At 36.9% G+C, this 26901-nt stretch overlaps 2 protein-coding genes across 2 annotated transcripts; both read left to right on the top strand.

Moving 5' to 3' along the window:
• Positions 1 to 11178: 11178 nt before the first annotated feature.
• Positions 11179 to 15073, top strand: cav2 (caveolin 2). The gene is made up of 3 exons (XM_052123230.1): positions 11179 to 11406; positions 11723 to 11910; positions 13540 to 15073. The coding sequence occupies exons 1-3, from the start codon at positions 11257 to 11259 to the stop codon at positions 13688 to 13690; spliced, it is 489 nt and encodes a 162-aa protein (XP_051979190.1). The 5' UTR covers positions 11179 to 11256; the 3' UTR covers positions 13691 to 15073.
• Positions 15074 to 16811: 1738 nt separating this feature from the next.
• LOC127640555 (caveolin-1) lies at positions 16812 to 26327 on the top strand. Its single transcript, XM_052123177.1, has 3 exons — positions 16812 to 17028; positions 17791 to 17958; positions 23877 to 26327. The coding sequence occupies exons 1-3, from the start codon at positions 16993 to 16995 to the stop codon at positions 24216 to 24218; spliced, it is 546 nt and encodes a 181-aa protein (XP_051979137.1). The 5' UTR covers positions 16812 to 16992; the 3' UTR covers positions 24219 to 26327.
• The last annotated feature ends 574 nt before the right edge of the window (positions 26328 to 26901 follow it).

Genomic DNA, 26901 nt, shown 5'->3' on the forward strand with positions numbered 1-26901 from the left:
CATGTACTACAAAATATATAGAAAGCATTTTCTCTTTCATTTTTAAAACAGACAAGCCTATTTATTTTGGCATCCTAAATATGAATGTTCCATTTTTATTATTTGCATTTAGCATTTTGCTTTTTCCCAGCTGTCCGTGACCTATCAGAACTGAACTGTGACACATTTTTGGGTCACAACCCATCAGCTGAGAACAACTGCTGTACATGCTTACAGTAATTCAGTTTACTTTGAATTGGCAAATGCTGGGATGTGCCATAATTCCCCACATTATGATAGATTGATGGATGCAGAGTACACACTAGCATGAAGGCTACATAAATGAGAGAATTAAGCTCTCTCATTGGGAGTCCAGTGTTGATGTTTGTGGAGCAAGGTGGAAAAGAGGCAGGCAACCCCTAAAATAGCCTCAACAGAACTGCTTAGAAGGAAAGCTGTGTGCGAGCTGATAGTTTGGTCGGAGGGCGAGTGAGGGCATAATTAAAGACCAAATGTAACTTTGGGATTTCGCTTTAGGGAGCCCTAAAATTGAGTCACAGTGGGTTTGTCTGTTTAACTACTCAAGATCCCATTAGCAATATAGTAGCTGCCCTAAACTCTCAAAATAGGAGAAATACCACAGCAAAAATAAAACAGAAAAAAAGACAAAAGAGGAGCTTTTCTCCCTCTGACTGTCTTTCCCTACAGCCCACACCCTTTTGGCACTATAACAGTGTGAACTGTTGCTGTTGAACATCACTGTTGCTAAGTTTGGGGTTTCCCTCACTAGCATGGCAACTAATTCAGGTAGAGCATTCATGTGTAGTCCTCATATTCCCTTGTAAACAAGCCTGGAAAACTACTAGAGCAGTGGCGGTTGACACCATGTTTGCTTTGGACCGCACGGCTACTCCAGCATCCATCAGGTGAGCATCAGTGTCATCTATTTTCAAGTACCTCAACTTAAAGCTAACACATACACATATATGTAACTAGCAAACTAACAACATATATAACTAAATCTTGCATAACATTATTTGTTGTATGAATTATTAGCATGTTAGTATTTATTGTTGTCTAATGGACAAAATGTACGAACAGCATTATTTGTTGTATGCACAGTTAGTTAGCATGTTAGCATTCATGGAATGCTTTGCACTGTTAGCTTGCATGTTTTTATATTTTGCATTCATTTCGGTAATGGTTTACATTTTTCATTGTGCTAGAGTTAAAAAAGGACATTACAGTGTTGAAAAGACACCACAGATATCAAAAGAGCCAACAAACAAATATATATCTGTTGTGTCATATAACTCACTGAACATAAACTCAGCAAAAAAAGAAACGTCTTCTCACTTATTTTCAGCAAACATAACAGGTGTAAATATTTGCATGAACATAAAAAGATTCAACAACTAAGACATAAACTGAACAAGTTTCACAGACATGAGACTAACAGAAATGGAATAATGTGTCCCTGAACAAAGGGGGAGGGGGCAAAATCAAACGTAACAGTCAGTATCTGGTGTGGCCACCAGCTGCATTAAGTACTGCAGTGCATCTCCTCCTCATGGACTGCTCAGGTTTTGCCAGTTCTTACTGTGAGATGTTACCCCAATCTTCCACCAAGGCACTTGCAAGTTCCAGGATATTTCTGTGGGAATGGCCCTAGCCCTCACCCTCCAATCCAACGGGTCCCAGACGTGCTCAATGGGATTGAGATTCGGGCTCTTTGCTGGCCATAGCAGAACACTGACATTCCTATCTAGCAGGAAATCAGAATGAGCAGTATGGCTGGTGGCATTGTCATGCTGTAGAGTCATGTCATGTCAATGAGCTTGCAGGAAGGATACCACATGAGGGAGGAGGATGTCTTCCCTGTAACGGTGACACACCGCCCCAGACCATGACATACCATCCACCTTCAAATCGATTCCGCTCCAGAGTACAGGCCTCGGTGTAACGCTCATTCCTTCGACATTAAATGCAAGTCCAACCATCACCCCTGGTGAGACAAAACCACAACTAGTCAGTGAAGAGCAATTTTTGTCAGTCCTGTCTGGTCCAGCGAAGGTAGGTTTGTGCCCATAGGCAACGTTGTTGCCGGTGATGTCTGGTAAGGACCTGTCTTACAACAGGCCTACAAGCCCTCAGTCCAGCCTCTCTCAGCCTATTGCGGACAGTATTTGCACTGATAGAGGGTCCGTTCCTGGTGTAACTTGGGCAGCTGTTGATGCTATCCTGTACCTGTCCCAGAGGTGTGATTTTCAGATGTAACGATCCTGTGCATGTGTTGTTACACAGGGTCTGCCACAGCAAGGACGATCAGCTTTTCTCTTTTCTCCTGTAGCGCTGTCTTAGCCGTTATACCGTGCGTTCAGAACAGAGGCGGCAGCGAGTGCATCAAAATTCGCTCTGGCTGCCCTGCCAACAATGCTATGGAAGATTCGTGGATGCTCTGATGTAGTTGAGATAGGCGGCAACGTTCGTTCATAATTCTTGGTTTTGTGAACTATATTTAAAAGGGCCGCAAAATATCCAGACATGTCGACCGGTATCTTTTTGCCGACGTATCACAAGTAGCGCATATCCTCATGAAATATTTTAATATATTATTATAGAATATTATATAAACCATAATTTACACTTCATCAACTCACCTGGCACACAAAAAATTCCAGACACCTTAGTCCACCTTTTTTGTTATATATATATATATATATATATATATATATATATATATATATATATACTGTATATCCTTGTAAGCAAACAGGGACAGATCATATATTACAGGAAAACCCGCCACAGCAATAATCAGTTTCTCCTCCATTTTGTCTTCGGAACTAATGTTTGGTGGGAACCAAAGTACTGTTGTGTTCTCTAGACTTTGCTAGAGCAGAGCACTTCTATACTCCAATAGGTTGCCACCGAACCACATCACAGCTCATTACCATAATGTTGCCAGCACTTGAACTTTCCTCTGATGCCCACACTGCTCAAGATGAACCGCACCGCTTCTTGCCGCCAAGAGGCGCTGGCTGCCATAGAAAATGACTGACTTCTGGTCGATCTGACGCTCTCGATGCCGCTGGTCTGAATGCACCATTACAGTACGTGCGTTGCAATTTATTGCCCTTGCCACATCTGCAGCCCTCATGCCTCCATGCAGCATGCCTTAGGCACGTTCACGCAGATGAGCAGAGACCCTGAGCACCTTTCTTTTGATGTTTTTCAGAGTCAGTAGAAAGATCTCTTTAGTGTCATAAGTTTTTATAACTGTGGCCTTAATTGCCTTAATCATCTGTAAGCTATTAATGTCTTAATGACCGTTCCACAGGTGCATGTTCATTAATTGTTTATGGTTCATTGAACAAGCATGGAAAACATTGTTTAAACCCTTTACAATAAAGATCTGTAAAGTTATTTGGATTTGTAAAAAATAATATAATTGGTTTGTTAGACCTAAATCTAGCCATAATCTCTGCTCAGTTAACTCAGTTACAAGTGCGTACAATTTTTACAGATTTATTGGATTACAATGTTGGATTTTAGTGAGGATAATTCGTTTACAGATGGAAAGTTGACAATACATTGTAGATATTTGCTATAATGTTTATTACACCAGTTTCTACAGTGAATACAAAATAAGTCTTAATATGAATGTCTACCTACAGTTATACAGACAGTTAATTGTCATTACCATTATTGACCATCTTTTGACATTTGTTTTCTCTTAAAGCTACATTACAGAGGATTACTCTACATTTTTTTGTTAGAAATTAACTAAATACCATTATTGAGGCAGTACGTAAAAAATCTGTGTTAAAAACTGCATTCCTGCATTACTCTGAGTCACTGCGGTAAGCCTACATTGATGATTTTACATCCAAAGCAGTCTGGTTCAAATTAGTGGGAATTTTATACTTCTATTATTTGTTCTTGTGTGTTTACATCATGTGCATATACAAAGAAAAGAACGTCTGGTGGCAGATATTTTACGACAATATATTTTCATATATTGAAAATATGAGTGACTTACTATGAGTGACTCTTGGTGTAGCTATGGTGATATCAGGCAACCATTGGTATACCTCGAGCTATCAGCTTAATCTGTGCATAAGAGCAGTGCTATAACACTATTGATGGAAAAACAAAACAATGTTGCTCTGTACATTACTTGCAGTTTTATGGTTTAACCACAGATATCGACTGAAAGCCCAGACCTTAGTGTACCTTTAAATTTGACCAAAAATATAAGAGTATAATTACTCATTCAAATTGTGAAATGCGAATGCCTCCTGCTCTTACATAATTTGACATGCCATCTGTTGCTGCACATGGCTTCTGATGCTATATGATTACTTGGTTGAATGCCCTAATTATACATTTTATGTTTAATTCTTATTTTTGTTTGTTATTCTGAAAGCTGTTTAGTGCTGTTACATGCATCTTTCGCACATTCCTTCATGTTTGTCATCAGCTGACCTGGTAATGACTGTGGTATAGTGTACAATAGTTTTGCATGAATGAACATGAATAGTGAAATACAGACTGTCTCAGTTCTGCACTAAAGATAGGAACAGATTATAGAGAGTTTTTCCTTTAGGGTTGAAATATAGACTTTTATATTATACAATGCTATGCTATGCTATGTTGTGCTATGCTATGCAATTTGAAATACATATTTAACAGGGTAGTACACAATTCATTTAACTGTGTACAAGATTAATTCGCCTTTTAATTTAATGATCGCAGAGGAAAATAATATTGCTTAGAAGTTGCTCTTATATGGCTCAGGAGATATCATTTCTCAGCTGTTGCATTGAAGTATCAACTTAGTCTGAGATGTTTCTCCTAAAATTCCTTTGGAGAATAGACAGAAATGAGACAATTGTTGGCTTACAGTGAGAGACGCGATAAATTTCATGTGGATAGGATAGTTCAGTAAATTGGAATTTGACGAGAAATATTATGATATTTGGTAGCGGAGATAGAGAAAGACAGAGAAAATCTTAGCACCGTAAACAGCTCTATTTGTTCTCCGTTAAATCTCAATGCTTAAGAAACTATTAAAATAATACAGAGCTCTTATTTGTTAGTTTCTTTCCTGTGGGATCTTTATTTGTTTTTATACTGTACATTTAAATTAATTAAAAAGCCTAAAACTTAAGAATAACTTATCAAAACTCTCTATGAAACACCAACCACAAACTCTTGAAACAAGATCAATAGTTAATTTTTCCCGACTTGGCTCAAAATAACGGAAAAATTTCAGTTGTTTAGTAATAGCACCGGTATGCACGATCTGATGTGCTAAGAGTCATCTACCTGATCTAAGCTATGCTGGAAAATGGTTTGAGGGGTCTGTCATATGGTGGAGATGAATCTTGCTCCATATCCGACTGGTAGACCATGTCAGAGGACTGAAGCTTGCAAGGAATGCCAGACTTGTCGGGACAGCAAAGACCAGTCCCTCCCTCAAAAAATACAATTAATGAAGTTAATAAAACAATTTTTAGATAAATAATATGTTTGAATGTATTTGATCTTGTCTTGATATATAGACATAACGCTAATTATACTGGGCCAATAAATTTTTTTTGTACTTTTTGCCATATATTTTAACCAATATTTTAAACCTGCAAATAAACAGTAAATATTTAATAAGTTATGGCCGTTTTTCTTTATGTTGCGATGCATGCTAAAGGCATCATGACTGCATTCCAAACTGATTAAATCACAATAAAAGGCGGTTCCAAAAAGGCGGTTCCTTATTTTTTGGACCCACATTTGTTTAGGCCTCCAAAGCTCTAACAGAGGATACTAAAATCTTTGAAATGAACAGGACATAGGGATGATCACTTCTGAATGGAACATACCCCATGTATACATCCTGTTGGTCATGGCCAACAGAAATTATTTAAGTAGTCTAAACACAAACTGATTAAGTAAACTTACATTTCACAAATTTAAATGAATTGCATGCAGTGAAATTACGTTGCAACAAAATTTTTCAAGAGTGTTGCATTAGCTCTGAATTCAACAAGAAACAAAAATCAACTTTTCAGTGCTTTATCCTGTACGAAAGATATATCTTGCAACATGCCATCGACTAACACAGCTTCAGGCCATGGGCGGACTCGCGGTATGTTTATTGCACCTTCAGCCAGCGGTGTTCGCAAACACTGAGCAACATGGGCACAGATGAAGAGATTGTGTGCATTTGATAGGTTTATTGTGCATGGAAAAGTTACAGCACTAAATTGTATCTGTTAAGACAAAGCGTGCATGCTGACAAAGAGTATAAATGTCAATGTATTAGTTCTAGTCTAACTTATTTACCTTAAATTTTATTTAAGCCCAGATTCCATGAGCACTCACTACCCTGCTAAAAAACAAAGGCTGCTTTTATGTCTGGATGAGTTATGCAATTTTTTAAGCACAGACTTCTATTCGTTCTGTGATGTAAAGCGTGTGCTGTTCTCAAAGTGCTATTTCCCTCCGCTTAAGACTTCTGAGAGACCCCAAGGATATTTTACATTTACTGTAATAGCTTAAAAAATATACAGTAGTTGTCATTTACTAAATTCTTGTCATTTATTCACCCTCATTTTGTTCCAAACACATATTACATTCTTTAGTCTGTGAAACACAACAGGAGATGTTTAGAGCTTTGTGTTCCTTGCCACAGTCCTTGCTCACTGGAGGCCTAAAGACTATAATTTTTAAGACATGCTTTTTAATCTCGTGATCCATTATAACCACACAATGAGGACTTTAATAGCATAATTTTATGTTACAGCATCATTTTCTATAAAGCTGTTTTGAAACGATGTGTATTGTAAAATGCGCTTTACAAATTAATATCACTTGACTTGACAAAGGCAGAATGTTTGCCTAGACACCATTCACTTTCATTTTTTCCCATGAAAGTAAATGGTGCCTAACATCTAACATTTGTGTTCCATGGAAAAAATGAGGCCATATGGGCTTGGACAACATGAGGGTGAGTAAATGATGAAAGAATTTTTCATTTTTGAGTGAACTAGGCCTTTAACATGGAAGTATCAGTTTGATATATGACTTTTCATAATCTTATGAGATTTTAAATAAAATGTCAACTTGAAGTACAGTATAAATCCATACTAATATAAAATAAGAACATACAATTATAATAATCATGTATTATTATTATTATTATTATTATATTTCTCAACAATCTGTTTTTGCTGGGTCAAATTGATCCCAAAAAGGCAAAGATATTTGATCCTTGATGTAACAATTGCAGGTTACCACTTTTTTCAGTGTACAGTTCATAAATATAAACACTTACTTTTGACAAACTTCTCTAATGCATGTGAAAATGTAAGACTTTTCACCTGGGGGGTAGAGTGACAACCGAGTAACATCGCTTTAGACTGGTTCTCACGATTACCAAATGTCAGGGTTTATTAAGACTTGCAACAAAAGATATTCACAGAGTTGAGAGTTTTACCAGATGAGGAAACTGTCAGGAAGTCCCATCGGATAGTCACTGCATATCACTGATATCATTGCATTTCAGCAGGAAGTGTGTTACATCTGCTAAACATTACACACGCACCTATCAATCCAAAATGAAAGACAATAAACACGGAATGTGACCTTTGGCTGATTTATGAAAATTCTTCAGCACTGTATGTAATTTGGGATAAACAGCAGAAATGTTTACAAAATAATACAGGATTAGAGGCCAAAATTCTATAATCTCTGCCTCAATTAGACTGTGTGCACTTAGCAAGTGCAGAAGAGAGAAATTTCACAAATAAAGCTTTTGTTTAAATTTATATCCTGCTAATTACCACAGCCGATATATTTTAGGCATTTTGTGAAGAAGATTGCTCATCCATACAAAGTCATCTGTCAACCACCTGCTCAGTTGTCATGAAAATGACATATATGGGTTTTTATGAGTTTGCTTCTATGAGCTTGTTGATCTGGATAATTTTACTTGAGGGTGAAACTCTTAAACTGGCAACAAACTTATTGAAAGGTTGCAATAGAATACACCAACCAAACGTTCCTAATTACCCTTCAATACTGTTTGCCGTGATGATGAGTATCAGGAAAGATAATTGGCCAATGTGAAAAAATTATATTGGAGAAAATTCTGTTGATCACCACTTCTAACACACCTCCTTATCAAGATACAAACATATTTTCTTTCTGCAGTCTAAATAGGGACATATCATAGACTTCTATAGAGTGCAACAGTGCCTCCCACTTGTTTAGGCCATCTTGGTTCCAGTAGTATTTTTTTCCCATTCTTGTTTTCCTTCGGAATTTCGTTTTAAGAGTTTTAAGTCATTAACCAAACCAACAAGCTCCAAGGTGGGTGAATCACAATATTAAAAGCTTTGATTTGAAGCAACAATTAATTTGAAAATTGAACAAAAAACAAAGGATTATTGGTAGTGCAGTTCTTTCCCATATTATGCCTTTAAACTTGATTTGACCTTGAAGTGATTGCTTCAACAGAAGCATAAACAACCAATTAGCAACTTCTGAGCTCATGTTATGAATGTATTTAAAGATTATTGTATTGTAAAGATTCAATTATTGTTAAAACTGCAAAAATTAATGTGATTTTTACCTTCCAGAACCCGACTGTTGTGCTGAAGTGGTTTATAAAGCTAATTATAATTACTATAAACTAACCCTAACCCACACCCTAATCTTAGACCTAAAAGAATACATTTTAAAGTTATTAAAACAATATTTGCTTTATTTATGAATTGATTTTCCCCTGAATCTCCCCAAAAGGAGGTTTTGTCAGATTTAACTCACCTTTGAGGACAATTTTGCTCACAAACACACACACACACACACACACACACACACACATACAGGAAAAGTCATGGCACCATTGCTTTGCTGTTTGAAATTAGCTGTGTGTTTATCCATGGGGATTATGGCCTGTATTGTGTGTGTCCCCATGGGCAGAACACGCTTTTATCTCTGTGCTGCTGTGCTTTTACCCTGCTGTCATGATCTACAGCAACCTCTCCCCGTTTTCCTCCCAACAATTGCAACATAATAAGTTTATTGTTTACGCGTCCATCGGTCCAGCAAACTTCCCTTTCATTAGTCATCCGCTTTACATTTAGTATACTCTAAATAATAAAATCTGTAAATCATCCTATGAGCTATAAAACAAACTTTTTTTAATTTTTTATTTAGCACAAAAAGCTTTAAAAAATGAACAATGTACTTCCAAATCAGATCCAATCAGAAGAACCAGCACTGTTTCCAGAGAGCAACAGGATGGAAAACTCGCCTTTGACAGAAGTTAAGACTATCATCTAATCATCTACTCAGCCATTGTATTTTCCTTTCTGTCAAACGGTTTCCATATCAAAGAAGCCAGTGAAGCTTAATCTTTTATGAATGGCAATTATTTGACTTCGAAAGATAAGCATGTTGCTATGCACTGTTTGATGTTAAGAAAGGAAAATATTGCTGTTCTTGCCCATTTATTATAGCACATCATCAAGGATGTAACCACATATTCAGGATTTGGGGGTACCAAATGTAATAATCTAATAATCAACCATGGAAAAAAAAAACATACCAGTAGACCACTATTATGTATTTGAAGAGGGGGGTGTCATGTCACCCTAAGGTGGTTTATGCCCTGCACTTCACTGTAAAATGTGGTAATGTGCAATTGTTACCTTGAGGGGATATTTCTTCCTGGTGTAGCCTAATGTGTTTTAATTGTTTTTAAATTTTTACATGTTGCATGCACCTGCTGTAATTTATTTCACATACACTGGTGACCAAAAGTTTGGAATAATATACACATTTTGCTCTTATGGAAATACATTTTTACTTTTATTAACAAAGTGTCATTGAACTGATCACAATGTATAGTCAGAACATTAATAATGTGAAAAATTGCTATTACAATTTGAAAGAAATTTTCAGAACTTCTTCAACTACATCAAAGAGTTCTCATTAAAAAATCCTCCACATGCAGCAATGAGAGCTTTGCAGATCCTTGGCATTCTAGCTGTCAGATTGTCCAGATACTCAGGTGACATTTCACCCCACACTTCCTGTAGCACTTCCCATAGATAAGCTGTCTTGTGGGGCACTTCTCATGCACCTTACAGTCTAGCTGATCTCACAAAAGCTCAATGGGGTTCAGATCCATAACACTCTTTTCCAATTATCTGTTGTCCAATGTCTGTGTTTCTTTGCCCACTCTAACCTTTTCTTTTTGTTTTTCTGTTTCAAAAGTGGCTTTTTCTTTGCAATTCTTCCCATAAGGCCTGCACCCCTGAGTCTTCTCTTTACTGATGTACATGAAACTGGTGTTGAGTGGGTAGAATTCAATGAAGCTGTCAGCGGAGGACATGTGAGGCGTCTATTTCTCAAACTAGAGACTTGTTTTTGGCAATTTCAATTTAGCCTTCATTCCTCAAAACAATGATTGCCTTTAGAATTTCTAGAGAAAACTGTTTATTTTTGGCCACTTTTGACCTAATATTGACCTGAGGACATGCCAGTCATATTGCATACTGTGGCAACTCAGAAACAAACACAAAGACAATTTTAAGCTTCTTTTAATGAACCAAATAGCTTTCAACTGTGTTTGATATAATGGCAAGGGATTTTCTTGTACCAAATTTGCAATTTAGCATGATTTCTCAAGGATAAGGTGTTAGATTGATGGCTGCTAGAAATGAGGCCTGTCTAGATTTGATCCAAAATGACTTTTTTCAAATAGTGATGGTGCTGGTTTTTTTTACATCAGTAGGGGCCTAATGTCTTGACTATACTTGTGATCAGTTGAATGCCACTTTGGTGAATTGAAGTACAAATTTCCTTCAGAATCAGCTAAATCTGTGGACAATTGTTTGGCTGCCAGTGTTGCCAGTCATGAATGAACGAATGCTTGAATGAATGAACTGTGAGGAAATGACTTAAAAGAGTTAACTAATTATCATGCAAAAGAGTAAATAACAATAACAATCTCTTCAGATTCCTTGCATTCTTTTTCAATCAACAATGTAAGATAAGAAAGGCTAGACAGAGGTTTAACCCCAAAAAGTTTCTTATTGTTGGCCCACATTTGTTGCTATACGCATTGATTTGAGCGCTTGTGTGTTTTGTCTACGCCGGTCGCGTTTATCCGGACGGGGCGTGGACGCGTCCTGCCATGAGCGCGCACTGCGCGGACAGCTGGAGCAACAGAGAGGACTTTGCGCCTCGCCGACTCCAAAAACAAAAATGGGCATTGAAAAGGAAAAGTCGGAGAACAGTGTCATTATGAATGAGGAAGAATTCAACAAATCGATTGAACCTATACTTGGAAAGAATCCGAACATGTACACGCCAGTACAGGATAGAGACCCTAAAGATATCAACGGACACATAAAGGTAGGTTACAGCTTAATATCACTCATTTTGTATAACTTATTTCTGTCGAAATAAACATTGGTGCTATTAACATTGTTGACCAGTTCATAAGCCTCAATTTTTTCGGTTTTATGCACAGTTATTTTCACGCGCATCTATTCACGTGCTTTATATTGCATGTTGTCAGTGTGTGTGAGTGTAGTTATTTTCGACAAGGTATAGCCTGTACCGCTGCATGTGCGCAACAAATATTTCTCTTTTATACGTAAGGGCTAATTTGTTATTCTAAGTAGCGTGTGCCTTATTACCTATTTTTCTTTCGTGTTTGACTCCACAGGTTGGCTTTGAAGACGTCATTGCTGAGCCCATCTCCATGCACAGTTTTGACAGTGTGTGGATTGGCAGTCATGCCGTGTTTGAGCTGACGAAATATGTCTTCTACCGGATCCTCACCACGTTTCTGGCCGTTCCTATGGCATTTGTTGCAGGGATTCTTTTCGGGATTCTCAGTTGTATACATATTTGGTATGAAAAGGCTTCTTGTTGAGCACCAAGTCAAATTTTCCACAGCCCAATTGCAGCATATTTACCCTGGCCACTTCCCATCTAGATGATGACAGCAAAACATTCAATATATGTTAGTTTGATGCTAGCATAACTACCTTTGTTAGACATACACAAATGTATCAGTTCATTCAACTTTATTTACTTAAAAAGGTATGTCACACCAATTTGATTTAACAACTTACAGCACATTGTTTCAAATGAACTTTTATATTATTGTTTCTATTTTATCTAATTGTCTCAAAAGGAAATAATGACTGAGCACATTCACATGTGCAAACACTTACCCAGATGGTGACTTTACACCAAACAACTACTTAAAACCAAATCAATAATATAGAGCTATGTATTCCTAATTACGACTGAATGAAAGCACCAAAAAGTTATTTTGGCCAAACAAACATGAGAAAATGATTCAAGCGCAAGGGCTGATGTGCATGCCTCACAACTTCATTTCTGTTCTTGATGGTTTGAGTTAGTAAAATCATAATTTTATGGATTTGTAAACCAATGAAGTTCATGGAACTCACAATTACACAATTTACGTAATGTATCACTCTAAGTTCACCTTAATAATTGATATTTTGTGTTGTACACATTAATGCAAATAAGTAAAGTTAAAAATGTTGTAAATATGTAGGCTACTTTTTTTAGTAGAAGTGATTCATTTTCATACGTTATGGTTGTCGACCCAACAAATCGTCAACATTGTTTTTTAATCAAGACATTCCACAGAGAAAGTGCTATTAGTTGTATAGCTTAGCTTTTATCCTATGTTTGAGAGTCATTTTATTTTCGGTTAAAGTTTAGTTTTGTACAGCACATAAACCTACATTTTCAGACATACTATATAGTTTCCAGTTCCAGCATTATTTGTTTGCATTAATGTAAAGTGATTTTTTTCCCCATAGTAGTGTAATGTATTTCCACTAATAGTGAAAACGTCCTCACATAACTCACGTTGGATTGTTGGCATTCTAGTCAAGTGTTTTCCTCCAACCTCTTAGTAGTTAGACACATGCAAGCCGAAACTCAGTCAAACTTGAAGATTGACCTTTGTGTTTTAGTTCAGCAGCACTTCGGGGTTAAACCCTGCTTATTAGCACAAGTGACTGACCGTAAACTTTACAACACAGCGTAACAGTGGTGACCCTATTCGCTTAGGAATGAGTGGTTCTGACATATTAGCCAGATAAGATCAAAGCATCCACCCAGAACACTTTAGCAACTCTACAGCAAACCCCTTGGCAACATCCAGAAAAATCTGGCATTATTAGGCTTCTTTTACAAACAGAAACATTTCCTAAAAGATCTTTATTTAAATCTTATACATTTAGTTTTAAACACGTAGACGTGTGCTGTAGATACTAAAAACACACTTTACATGGATATGACCTGTTTTTCATTCCTTATGGGCCAGTAATGCTGCCTGACAGATCCAGTATTTGTTTAGTACAGAATATCTACAACCTCAGATTTTTGTTTTCAAACATTTCAGAGTGCAGAGTATAAACATACATTCACCAAAATATGATCATTATTTAATCCTATGTATTTGTAAACATAGTAATGGGCTCTTTGTGTCTACAGGGTAGTGATGCCAGTGGTCCAGGGTTGCATGAAGACTTTGCCTCCCATCCAGGTGATATGGAACAGTTTGATGGACATTTTTATAGGGCCTCTTTTCTTCTGCATCGGAAGATGCTTGTCATTCATCAATGTCAAGACTGTGCAAAACTGAGATGTTTTGATGTTAGAACACTCTACATTGAAGTGTTGAATGGTAACAGCATATTACTATGTGCTTGAAAGCCAGAGCTGGTTTATGCAAAAGTCCTGACCTATCAATCACCTGATACCTGATGCAACTCTCTTCATCTTACATAAGGTGTATTTTGTTTTTTATTGATGGTGATTAACTGAAGGATTGCCTATCCATGACTTCCAAAACACGGAGAAGGAAAGAATTTCATTACACAACTGCAATATTCATTCCGTTGTTTAGCCATTGATGCATAAAACTCCTAATGGGTGGTGTCAGTGTGAATATGCTTTCTGAGTACTGTTAGGTAAGTGCAATTAAGCTTTTGTTTAATATATAAAGATATTTTTACCTTAAGATTAAGATATTGTGCTATTGCAATTAATGCATGATGTGCTAAAGAGTAGCAACACTGATATAAAAAAAATTATGCAGCTACTTCCAATAGTATTGTAGTGGTTCTAAGTTAATATTTATATTGTTCAGATGACAGGTTTTATACCAAAATAAGATGCAGTTGTGATTTCTATGATATTAGCTGGACTACTTTGATAATTTAACTGTACATGCTATTTATGATTTTCAGGTACATGCCTGTAACAGAGTCCATTCTGCACAAATGCAGCACACTCTTTGTGTGTTTTCTTCTATAATAAAGATTATATTTACAATTATGTATATAATATAAACCATTCCAAATGGGGATTTGCTTGCCTGCAAAGTTGCTTGCATGCTGTTTGCCATCGATTGTGCTTTGTTAGTGGCTCCACCGGGTAAATGGAATATTTGAAAGTATAGTGGAACGTTAGAAGCTCAGGTGCCATTTCCTCACCTCTTCTGAATGATGTCATGCATACATGCTGAACACAACTCAACTTTTATACACAACTTATAAAAGACCAGAACTAAGTGCCTCTAAGTTCACCAAATACAAATATTTTGAGGTTAAAGATGTGTTTTCTCTTTTTGAAAATGATGGACTTTGGGTTTTTTCTTTGCTTAGACATCATACCGTGGAGATCATGGCACAAGCCGTGCAGTTAAAGTGCAAGATTTAACGTCCCATTTATGCAATGAGAAAACCTTCAGGTGAAATGTTGAACTTAGCAGTTCTGCCTGAGGCTGACTGTGTACCCGCCCATAAAAAATACAGAAATAAAAATGAAAAACAAGCACATATCTGTAGAAGGGTTCGGCCCTAGGCCTGCATGCTCATTTGCTCTTGACAGCTGATTTTTTATTAAGTGTACTTTTGTATTCTTATTCTTTTGCAGAGTATGTTTAGGTTTACACTGTAAACCCTACTGTTGTAATTAGTAGAAAAATTTAATTGTCTTAATTAAACATTATTTGAAATGTCAAGTTTTGGGCTCATAACTCAAATATCTAAGTTTCTTGATTTTATTTTTCTTAAAAATGTACAGACTTAAGATTTTAAGTGTTAATTAATTCAAACTATTGAGTACAAAATGGGGAAAACACGGGGAGTTCTCCTAACCCCTTTCGCTTCAATTATTGAATTATGTTATCTTGGTCAAAGGGAACGTATGTGGGCATTTAAATAGTTTTTATTAAGAATACATGGAGGTATTAGCTCTTTTGTAGTATTATCCATGTTGCTTTGTTGCAAATAGTTATTTTGTATGATGACACCATTAGGGTGATCCGTGTCCCCTTTGGTCAAGTTGGACCCTGTCAACACTATCTCAGTTGTGATCCTTGTGCATGTGCAACTGATGTACAGGAATAGATGCATTTCTGTGGAGAAATACGTTTTTTTAATGACTGACCTAGAATCATATAGTTTTCATTAGTTAAACTGTGTTATTGTATGACCTAAATTTAAGTAAATTCAACTAAAATAATTAAGTAGAAACAACAATATTTAGATATAAATATGAGTTTAGTCTATTTGCATCTAGTTACCCGACTTAAAATAAAAATAACTAAAATTCTAAAATTCTATATGAACACCTTAACACAATTAACATAACTACACAGATTTTGGAGACACCATTACTTAATTAATTTGAAGAAACGAGCTTAATGAATATATCGAGTAGAATCAACATATTAGGGTTTTCAGTGTCACTCAAAAACATATTTTAGCCTATGTTTAAGATGTATCCATTTCAATTTAATAACAAATTTCCATCTATTTGAATTGCCTAATTTTTAACCAAATAAAATGTATAAATCTTTAAAAATGCAAGCTTTATTAATGACATTTTCTTCAAGACTAATCAATTCAATTATGGAAAGTTGTTATTAAATTGAAATGGATACAACTTAAAATTAGGCTAAAATATTTTTTTGTGTACTATGAGCTACAAATACATTTTATTTTTTGGTATTTTTGGAGCTGTTACATCAGCTAATTGTGTGCATATTGCAAAAATATGCAAGAATAGAAAACCATACAGGCTTAGCCAATAAATATGCTATAACCATATAATATGCCATCATATTAATTATCTAATGCTATATATTTTTAATCAAATGGTTTAAATAGAACTTAGTGTTCTGTCTCGCTTAAACCTGACCATTTATAATCCTGCCAATTTAACCTGAGCTAAAACGACCTTTGTTCACTACCTACTGTGGTTTTTGTTTGCATATTTTGCATTGCACCTCACTATGCCAGAACCTGATCTTGATAGTCAAATATTTGTTACCTTTGATAAATGACCTCTAAAATTGAAAGGAGTAAAAATAAAAATGTATAGATAAAAAAAGGAAAAGTATAGACAAATAAATCAAAAGATAGACAAATGTGAGGAAGCAAAAACAAGAATATTCGACCATGAAAACATTACAATGTGCAAGTCTTGAGGTACATTTTGGAATGCAAACCGAACTCAGTATAGTCAACTTTCAGGTTATACACTTCAAGTCAACTTCTCAGGCCATTTATAGGCCACATGTTATTTGAGGGATTCTACAGTGCCCAGTTATGCTTCTCATTTGGGAAAAATCACGTCAAAATCGCCACCACTAATACTGCGTAGTTCCGTGAGTGGCAGGCTAATGAAGGGTTTCGGTCTCGCAGAGCCTGTCCTCGTGAGTGACTGAGAGAAACTCCCACTCTGTGCCATACAGACCAGATAAACGCCATTCAGGCGATGTAAGATGCGCACTATGGAGCTGTAGTACACAGAAAAGAGCAGGGGTGTTTCTCAGTGAGAACTCCCCACTGTCGGCTAAGCAGTCCCCACGCCTCCCATGTTGAGTGATTGTCTTGTTTCCACTCACATCTGATAGCTCTTCAGGCACGGGACAGCATGACTAGTGGATTCACGGACGGGACACCTGAAGAGGTAAGGCTGACGCTTATTTTATATGATATTTAATTGTATATCAAATATGACCCTTCGTGGAGCAAGCTTTTATTTTTTTCCTAAATGCAACAGAAATTAATCTGATATAATTTGGTTCTTAAATAGGCTATATATATGTATTTAGAAGGTGTGTTGGAACCTTTGTCTACTATTGGCTATATTTCGTGCGTTGGCCAATTTGTCTTATCTTTTTCTGGCACGTACTTACATTCTTTCTACGTCTGTGTCAAACCTTCACTCGTTCTTGTGTGCTGTAACATATTGCTTCCTTCCTCCTAAATTGAGCAAGAACATATTTCTACAAACATAGAACTGCTGGGAGTAATGCAATTACATTAAATCCAGTAATTACGTGCTCATCTCAAATAAACAGTGGCGCGCGTGAAATTTGCGCGCGCAACTTTTACGGAGCGCCCTCACAGTTACTTCTCATCCAGTATTATGTATAATGTGAAAATATAAAGAAAAAAAAACGTAAATACTTCCTAATGTGCACATGTTTTTAATTGGAAGTATGTTTTCCATGTTTTCAACCGTTTAGCGAGGCGCGAGCGTTGTATGTTTGTGCTCAAAGTATGAAATGACGCCCCCTTGCGTTGTTAAGATGAAACTTGGTTCCAGAGGGGTGTGGTGCTTAATTTCTATCCGTTTAAAACCATCCCATGCCAGGGTTGTCTGCTGAGTTGAGCCCCAGTCTCCCCTCCACGCCTGCTTCATTTTCTGTTTTCTTTGGAACCGCAGGAATACGCACACTCGCCGTTCATCAGGAAACAGGGGAACATTTACAAACCCAATAATAAAGAAATGGATAACGACAGCGTCAACGAAAAGGCACTTCACGATGTCCACACCAAGGAGATTGACCTGGTCAACCGGGACCCAAATCATATAAATGACAACGTGGTCAAGGTAGGTCAAAACCTCACTACTTTTTTGTTGTCGTTTTTTTTTTGTTGTTGTTGTTGTTGTTGTTGTTTTTGCGTTATGCATTCATAATTTATTTATATTAAATTTTTGTTCTTTTTAATAAAAAAAAAACCAGTCAATTCACTCTGAAAAATGTGTCATTAATGTTATTTATAGATAAATGCATGACGTAATATAACTTAATATGAAAAAAAAGTGCATGCAACATTTCATAAGAAATTTCAGAAATGTGTTTAAAGAGAATACAGTTTATACATACTGCAAAAAATACAAAATTTTGAGAATAGAAATGTCAATATTATGTTCTTAATAAAAGTGGTAGAGAGTCAGTGGTCACTAGTTGACACTTTTGTACTGGAAACAACTAACGCAAGTAGCAGCTCTATTTGAAATGTGAAATGTTTGGACTGTGTGGCACGAGTTTGTGAAAGTTTGACACGCTCGTGACATACTGCTGTGGAAACTCCTATTGACGAGATGTCGATGGGAAAGTAATGCCTTTTTTATAGAGGAAATATTAAGAGCTTCCTGTTTTGGAGTCAAGGCTGTGCACCTAACATTCTTAACAAAACATTTTCCTGGGCGTGTTGCATAGCGAGCTTTCCCATAAAGAAAGAATAGTTCTGAATGCTATTGATTGTCATTCAGGGATTCAGCTCTGATGACCCGAAAATATAGGAATACACGGCACCTATTAAAAACCTATCCAGCCTAGTGTTCCCACCACAATATGACTCTGAGACTGAGTCACGTCCCTGAGGATACATGGAATTGAATAGTTCTTAAGATTTGGCTGTACATTTGATCCAGAAGACACTGGAATAACTTTTCTATTTAAGATATGACATTTGTTGAAGATTATGGGATTGATGTCTCAAGGGATTGAATAGTCAAACAAATTTTGTGCTGTGAACGCACATGGTCCTTTTATTTTGTCCTTAAAAGGGGCTGAGCAAATTGTCTCGCAGTGGTCTTGCGTAGGAGATCGTAGCAGGGATTTCCCATCTCCATTTCACAAATTCACTGTACATGCATGCACACACCCCCACACACATGGGCCGTTCCTGCAGCGGGATATCCAGACCATAATGCACTCAGCGTCCAAGTGCACTCCCACAGACATCCACATCAAAGATCCTTGTGTGCAGAAACACATGCGTAGCTTTCCCTTGAAACAGAATATTTTCCTCTCATAAAGTGCATTCTTTTAATAGCTCGCTGGAGCAGGATTCCACATGGAAATCTGGATTGTGCATAGTCTTTGGACAGACCACGCAAAGATCCCCCACAAAGTATAATATAGGAAAAACTTTCAGAGACAATATATTTACAGTATTAAATCTTTGGGTTTTAAAATCTGTCATCATTTGCTCACCCTCATGTTGTTCCGAACCCATAAGTATGTATTTTTCATGGAATTAAGGATTGTCCCGATACTGCTATCAGAATCGGGTACGATATTGCGCTCAAGGACTTGTACTCATGCTTGTAAAAATGCTCCGATACCAAAAACCAACACCTTCTGACGTACAAATGTCATTCTGTAAACATTCAGCACACAAATTAAAATCATGTTAGTCTTAGTGTGATTATTAAACCGCAAAGAGTTGAATGCTATAGGCTAAATATATAGTTTGCACGTGCTGCGCTTCAAATGTGAGCACTTGTGAATGTGTGGAGCCGACGTTGTGCTGACGTCGACTGCTCCTTTTAGAGCTCCTTGACTCATACATGGAAAGTCACCATCATCATCATCATGAGCATTTCATGCCCTGTTTGTAGCAAATGACAGAAAGCAGAGTGCAAATTCACTTTGTATCGCAAGGCACATAGAGGATGCATATTTATTTAATTAAACAGCAGCCTTTTTGTGGTTTGATAATCATATTGGGTCATGTAATTACCTGCTTTTCTGGAAGTGAGAAGCTACCATCAAAGACACACAGAAACGGACAGGGCTTCTAAATAAAAGCTTCCACCATAGAAAAGCTCAATTTAAATGGAAAAACATAAATATATCACTACTGTATAGTTATGTAAGATTCACTTTTGTACCACTACTACTAATAATAATGACAATAATAATAAGTCAAAGGTAATTGTATTATACTTCACGCAAAAATTTTAATTCTCTCATCATTTACTCACCTTTGCCATCCCAGATGTGTATGACTTTCTTTAATCTACAGAACACAAATTATGATTTTTAGAAGAATATATCAGCTCTGTAGGTCCATACAATGCAAGTTAAGGGTTGCCAAAATTGTGATGCTCCAAAAAGCACATAAAGGTAGCATAAAAGTAATCCATATGACTCCAGTGGTTTAATCCATGTCTTCTGAAGTGATATGATTAGTGAGAAAGAGATCAATATTTAAGTCCTTTTTTGCTTGAGATTCTTCTCCTTGCCCAATAGGGGAGCGATTTGCAGTAAGAATGTAAATTCTCAAAACACAAGAAGAAGAATGTGAAAGTTAAAGTGGAGATTGATAGAACAGAGAGTAAAAAAGGACTTCAGTATCGATCTGCTTCTCACGCACACCTATCAAATCACTTCTGAAGACATTGATTTGAAGATAAAAATCTTCATTTGAGTTGAGCTGATGAAAGAAAGTCACACACATCTGGGATGGCATAAGATGAGTAAATGATGGAAGAATTTGGGGGAACTATTCCTTTAATCAATATCTCACATCTATTATGCAGCACTTCATTTGACAAAAATAACTCTAATGTTGTAGTTTGGATTTTGCTGTGGGGTTATGTACAAAAGCACTTCACTTGATAAAGATAATACAATATTATGTTGAAAATGAATTGTTCTGTTCTCATTTGAGTAAAGTATTTATTCATTCATTTATTCAGACATCGTTTTGATGACAAGAAAATATATAAACCATTGATATGGAATTCAGAAAAATAAATTAGGTATCGATATTGGCAAGTAGACCTACCTAAAAGGAAATATTGAAAAATAAAATGGTGTCTGGACATCCCAATGTGGAATGAAAAATTAGATGTTAGGGACTTACAACCTCAGTCGCCATTTACTTTCATTATATGGAAAAAGTGCTATGTCAACATTCTTCTAAATTACTTCTCTTGTTTTCCATTGATGCAAGTAAGTCATATGGGTCTGAAATGACAGGAGAGTTAGTAAATTATGACAGGGTGATCTAAACCCTTTATAAGTTACTGCACATAAATGTGCATTTTGAAATGATTCACATGAGTCGCCATGGTGATCGAAGATTTGGAAAAGAATAAACAATGAAGTTTTTCATCCTGTGACAATGTCATTGTTTTGGATCTACTGTTGTTCCAAGTACAATATTTTGACACATAATTTGCACTGTACACTGGTGATTTAGCCTATTACCAAAGCGGAATGATCATATATAATCACAGGCAAGAATGCAAGTTGATACTTCTTTCAGTCGCGTTATCTCAGAACACTCTGCAGTCTGCTCCAGAACTGTTTATTTTAACTGTGTATAAAGTCATAGTTGTTAGATTCAAGTAATGGAAACTATGTGTCCGCCAATAGGGATATACTGGAGATCAATGAAAGGTTAGGACAAGCTTTATATATGACTATATAATTTGGAGTGTCATTGCCAATTTTAGCCATAATGGTTTCAAGTCCTTAGATAAGTATAATCAATCATTTAACTGTTACATAACTTCAACACACTTAGTCTAAAACATTCATTTTAATGTATTATCAGTTGCAAGATCGCCATAAACATAGCATTGCATAGCATACGTTTATTTATGTTGCATTGGCACAAAACCCACCTTCAAACACATCACATGATTTAAAAAAAGGAGTTGTTAAATAAATATTAGCTTTATCTTGACTTTCACGGGTGACTGTGAAGAACAGAGTGAGTGTGTGTGCTCTCTCTCCCAGTATAATCAGCAGTGTCACAGCTGAAATAAACACATATTTATATAGAGGCAGGTGTCCTGCAACACAGATTAAAGGGATAGTTCACCCAAAAATGAAAATTTTGTCCTAATTTATTCACCTTTGTGTTGTTCGAAACCTGAATGGGTGAACTATCTCATTAAGATGTGAGGCTTAATAAAAAAAAAAATGTTTTTTGTGTGTGTGTGTATTAGTCCTTTTCTAAATGTTAGTGTTTGGTGTCAGGCACAAGTCTAATCTGTCTATGATGAATAAGGTTTAAAGAACTATAAAGTGACATGTGTGTGAGCCAGGTCGTACCAGTCTGGTACAGTCAGCAAGGTACTGGACACTGTACAGAAGCTGTCCATGAGGAATGTAGAGATTGGTGAAGGGGAGGAGAAAGAATGGGACTGGTTCTTCCAATGCCTGTTGAGTTCAACAGTTGATATGGATGAAGGAAACAATCTCTATGTTTATAAAATGCGAAGGTCAAATTAGTTTTGAATGTGAATGTGTCAGTTTAAAAGTAAAATGTGAATAGGATGAGATCCGTTCAGTTTTAATGGAAAAAATTTTCTGTCTTCAATTTAAAGCTTCTTGTTCTATATATTAGTAGTCTAGTATGCAGCAGCCTTTTATGTAGACCAACTCTAATATTCACAATGCAAAGGTACCTCCCCAGTCCACCCAGAATATTTAGCTCCTATGAGGGCTTGACTGGGAAGAGAAATTGGCCTGGGATTTTACATAGCAACTGGCCCAAATGGTGGTGGTGTGGGGGGGTCCTTTCTGCATAACACGGCGGCTCATTTTAGCTTATCACGGCACATTCGGCCCTTTTTGGACGACCCACCATTCTCTCAATTGCCAGTCTGTCCCTGATCGGCCCCAAAGTGCGTCGGCCCACCGGGAAAATGCCCGGTATGCTAGATTACCAGTCCAGCCGTGGTCCCAATTTAATTACACATATAAGTCTTAGGCCAGAAACTTACTTGCGAGCACTTGGCCAACGCATTGTTATCACGCAGTGTGACTGAAAGTGCTTAATGTGTGTTCTTGCGTTACTGTGTCAGTAATACACCTCAGTACTCAAGGGGGCGATAGAGTTTCCTTCAAAAATCTGTGCTAAAAAACTAGATATTATTTTTCAGGTTGCTAGAAATATTTTGACTTTAACTTCTTTTTTACTTTTCTCTTCAAACTGTTGCTCCGCCATGAAAGTAGTTGAGTTGAAAAGGAAAACTCACTATTGATGCAGACACATAGGCGGAAATCGCGGGGGGGTCAGGACCCCCCCATCTGAGGGTTGTCCCCCCCTAAAATATCATTAAAATATGTGTATTGTAAATAATATAATGATATATTCTTAAAATAATTGTTTAAGAAATAAAATAATACAAACGTAAACGGGGCAACAACAAAAAACCCCTTGGTGTCCCCTTCAAAAATTGCTCTTGAGAATTGTTATGTTTATTGTCCCCCCCAACATTTTGATGAAATTTTCGCCCCTGTGCAGACAGTTTAAGCTAATGTCTGCTATAGCTCCCCTTGTGGCAACATTGAGAATGCAACATGTATTGCGTTGTGTTATGAATTGTGGTCTGACACATTTTGGAATGTACGAAATCGAGCTTCCGATGCTAGAAAGCATCTGCGTTAAAATACCTGCATAGAGTAGAGTATGTTACAGCCTTTTAAAGTACAGTAGCAAAAACAGCCTGTTAATACTACGAGTCAAGAGAGAGGGTGGAAAATGGTCATGTAAAACTAAACTACGACTGTTTTTGGTGTAAAAACCATAACCCTTCCTTGGTCTAACTGAACTTTTTTTTAGAACTATTTTAAAAATGGGTGACCCACAATGACCAAGGAAACTAAGGAAAGGTTAAAAGTCTGTAAAGGTGTTCAATAAAGCTTCTTAAAAGAGAATCTAGACCTAACAACAACTTCATTCTGATGTAAACCTGGACTCTTTTTTTGTCTCCAGGTTGAATTTGAGGATGTGATTGCTGAGCCCCCTGGCACGTACAGTTTTGATGGCGTGTGGAAAGCCAGCTTCACCACCTTCACAGTAACCAAGTACTGGTGCTACAGGCTTCTGACGGCCCTGGTGGGCATCCCGCTCGCCCTCGTATGGGGCATCTTCTTTGCAATCCTCTCCTTCATCCACATCTGGGCGGTGGTGCCCTGTGTGAAGAGCTACCTAATTGAGATCCACTGTGTCAGTCGAGTCTACTCCATCTGTGTGCACACGTTCTGCGACCCGCTGTTCGAGGCCATCGGAAAGTGCTTCAGCAGTGTTCGGATCACCACCACCAAGGCGGTGTAAAGATACAGAGAGGAAAAGAGCCAGAGGGAATGGGTGGGATGGGGGAATGGAAACCAATGTCCAACACAGGGAGATAATGTTTAATGAAAATAAAGCCTCTATAATAAAAAGAGGGCAAAACAAAAGTGAACAGAGATGGGATTATCAGGAGATGCACTGTATTAAGGTGACTATAAGAAACAATAATCCTCTCTGTCTCTGTTCAACAAGTACATAATCTCCTCACAATTTTGGATTCCAATGGGACATCTGTTAATAATTCAAAAAATTATTTGAAATTTGTTAGCCTGTCTCATTTTAGGAACACAGTTTCTGCCTTACTTGTGTTGAGTCTGTTGTTTTATTGTCCCCTTTCATTCATTCTTGTAACAACGTAATGTTGCGTTGTTTAAAAAACTAATAGCTTTGCTATCTTCGGTCTTCTTTCAGTATTCCGTTTGGTAGATGTGTACTAGCACCCTTAAAGGAATAGTTCACCCAAAAATGAAAATGATGATAAATAACTCACCCTCAGGCCATCCAAGATGTATATGACCTTCTTTCTTCATCAGAACTGGATTTAAGATTTTTAGGAGAGTAACCCAGGTTTTTAGCCTCATCTAATGCACACCAATATTTGGCGGTCCAAAAAGCATATTTAGGCAGCATTAAAGTAATTCACACGACTCCAGTCGATTAAGTAATGTCTTCTGAAGTTAATCAATACGCTTGTGTGAAAAACAAATCGCTAAAATGTTTTTAACTTTAAATAGGCACCTCCGCCATCTCTCTGTAGCTGTGAAGTACGTTCCTCTGTGGTAAACAGAGCAGACATTACTTAATCAACTGGAGTCAAATATCTTTGATGCTGCCTAAATATGCTTATTGGACCATAAAAAATTGGTGGCCATTCACTTGCATCGGATGAGGCTAAAAACCTGGGATACTCCTAAAAATCTTGAATCCAGTTCTGTTTGAAGAAAGGTTATATACATCTTGGATGGCCTGAGGGTGATTAAATTATCAGCAAATAAAATATTTTTGGTGAACTATTCCTTGAAGGCCAGAATTTGGTTTTCCACATGCCAATACATCTCACGCACATTGCGTATGACATAAACATCAGCAGCACAGTACTCATGTATTGTCCACGTGCAGCATCGTTTTGCAAGACATGCAGTCTTTGCCCGTCGCCGGTGCATGTGCCTGCCAATGACTGTGCGACAAGAGTGTTGAATTCCCCTGTAATGGGCTCACAGTCAAATTAGTTTACTTTTAAAGGCTGAGCACTAGACAGTGCACAAGATGAAGCGGCACCATGTCCTAACCAGGCGCAACAACTTTCGAGCAAACAATTTGTCTGTCCACACTGAATGTGAAATAGCTGCAAGATACAACACAGCCAGTTGATATTTGATATTCAATGCCTTGTTATGTGTGGTAGGATTTTGAAACAGTGAGATTTCATGGTGGGCGGGGCTACCCTGTACAATAAGGCTGGTTAAAAATATTGATTTTCCAATTAATCTTCATTTGAACAATCTCGATATTGATTCTTAAAAATCCTTTCTTAAAAATGTTTACTTTAACTATTAAAGTTTACTTCAGTTTTGGTTGTGTTATTATTAAATCTGTTAAATAATCGCAATTTAACTGCATTGCTTGGGCCCTTTTGTTAAATGTAAACATTTATATTTTCATAATGTACCAAGTTAAAAGGTTTTCCTGTTTAATTTACAGCAATAGCAGATAATTAATTATTTCATATGTAAGCAGGTTGTTATAATAGTTATTATAAAAATAGATATTATACTGTAAATGAAATATACTGGAATAAACCTGAATTGAATCAAATAGTATCGTAATTGACTCGAGAGCTTGTGAATCGGAATCAAATCAAATCGGGAAATTTCTATCAATTCCCAGCCCTACTGTACAATCCAAGTAATCAACAAAATGGCCTTTTGCCATTCTGGCTGATTATTACAAAACTTCAGATTTAAATAGAAGAGACTGATTTTAATGCCTGGTTTTAAAACCGTGCCTGGTTTGGACATGGTGTTATTTGCCATCATCACTGGGGTTTGTATAATCCAAGTTTAATGTTTGATTGTTTGTTTGTTTTTGGTGGTGGGGATCTAAAATTTTTGAGGAAAAGTGGGTGTGGCCCTACTGATGTAAAGACTGCCCATCACACTGCATGCTGCCACTGAAAATGGTGGATGGCCTAAACATAGGCAAAATAGGTGCCCTCACTGAACCCTTTGTCAACTCAGAATATACTAACAAAGAGACTGTTCCTGGCTTTATGACACAAAACGCTTTAAACTGGTCATCAGGGCAACAGCTTTATGAGTGGCTTCCAGAGAGACGTAACGTGAATTTACCTACTCAGCTTAACCACACCAAGGACATAAACCTAGTGAGGTCTTCTAGAAGTCGTGAAGATTGAACTCTTTTCACATGAAAGAAAATTATCTCAGCCTTAACATACACATTAACATATGTTTGCTGTCTTTGAAGATGAAGAACTTTTTGTTTTTGTTTTTTATATATGCTTCTGCAGTACAAAGAGATATAATTTGGGTTGGAATTTTGTCCCTGCAAACATAAACGAACCTGTCTATTTCTCTGTTTTTTCACTGTTAGATGAACACACACACACACTTCTTTGTCTACCTGCTGTCTTAGTATCTATTGCAAA

Source organism: Xyrauchen texanus, chromosome 49 (genome assembly GCF_025860055.1).
Source record: "Xyrauchen texanus isolate HMW12.3.18 chromosome 49, RBS_HiC_50CHRs, whole genome shotgun sequence".
NCBI lineage: Eukaryota > Metazoa > Chordata > Actinopteri > Cypriniformes > Catostomidae > Xyrauchen > Xyrauchen texanus.

Bases quoted from the DNA above. Each gene is read 5' to 3' on its own strand.
- cav2 (XM_052123230.1), top strand. From the start codon at position 11,257: ATGGGCATTGAAAAGGAAAAGTCGGAGAACAGTGTCATTATGAATGAG. The intron at 11,407-11,722 runs GTAGGTTACAGC...TTGACTCCACAG, and splicing joins ATATCAACGGACACATAAAG to GTTGGCTTTGAAGACGTCAT. The intron at 11,911-13,539 runs GTATGAAAAGGC...TTGTGTCTACAG, and splicing joins CTCAGTTGTATACATATTTG to GGTAGTGATGCCAGTGGTCC.
- LOC127640555 (XM_052123177.1), top strand. From the start codon at position 16,993: ATGACTAGTGGATTCACGGACGGGACACCTGAAGAG. The intron at 17,029-17,790 runs GTAAGGCTGACG...TTGGAACCGCAG, and splicing joins CGGACGGGACACCTGAAGAG to GAATACGCACACTCGCCGTT. The intron at 17,959-23,876 runs GTAGGTCAAAAC...TTTTGTCTCCAG, and splicing joins TAAATGACAACGTGGTCAAG to GTTGAATTTGAGGATGTGAT.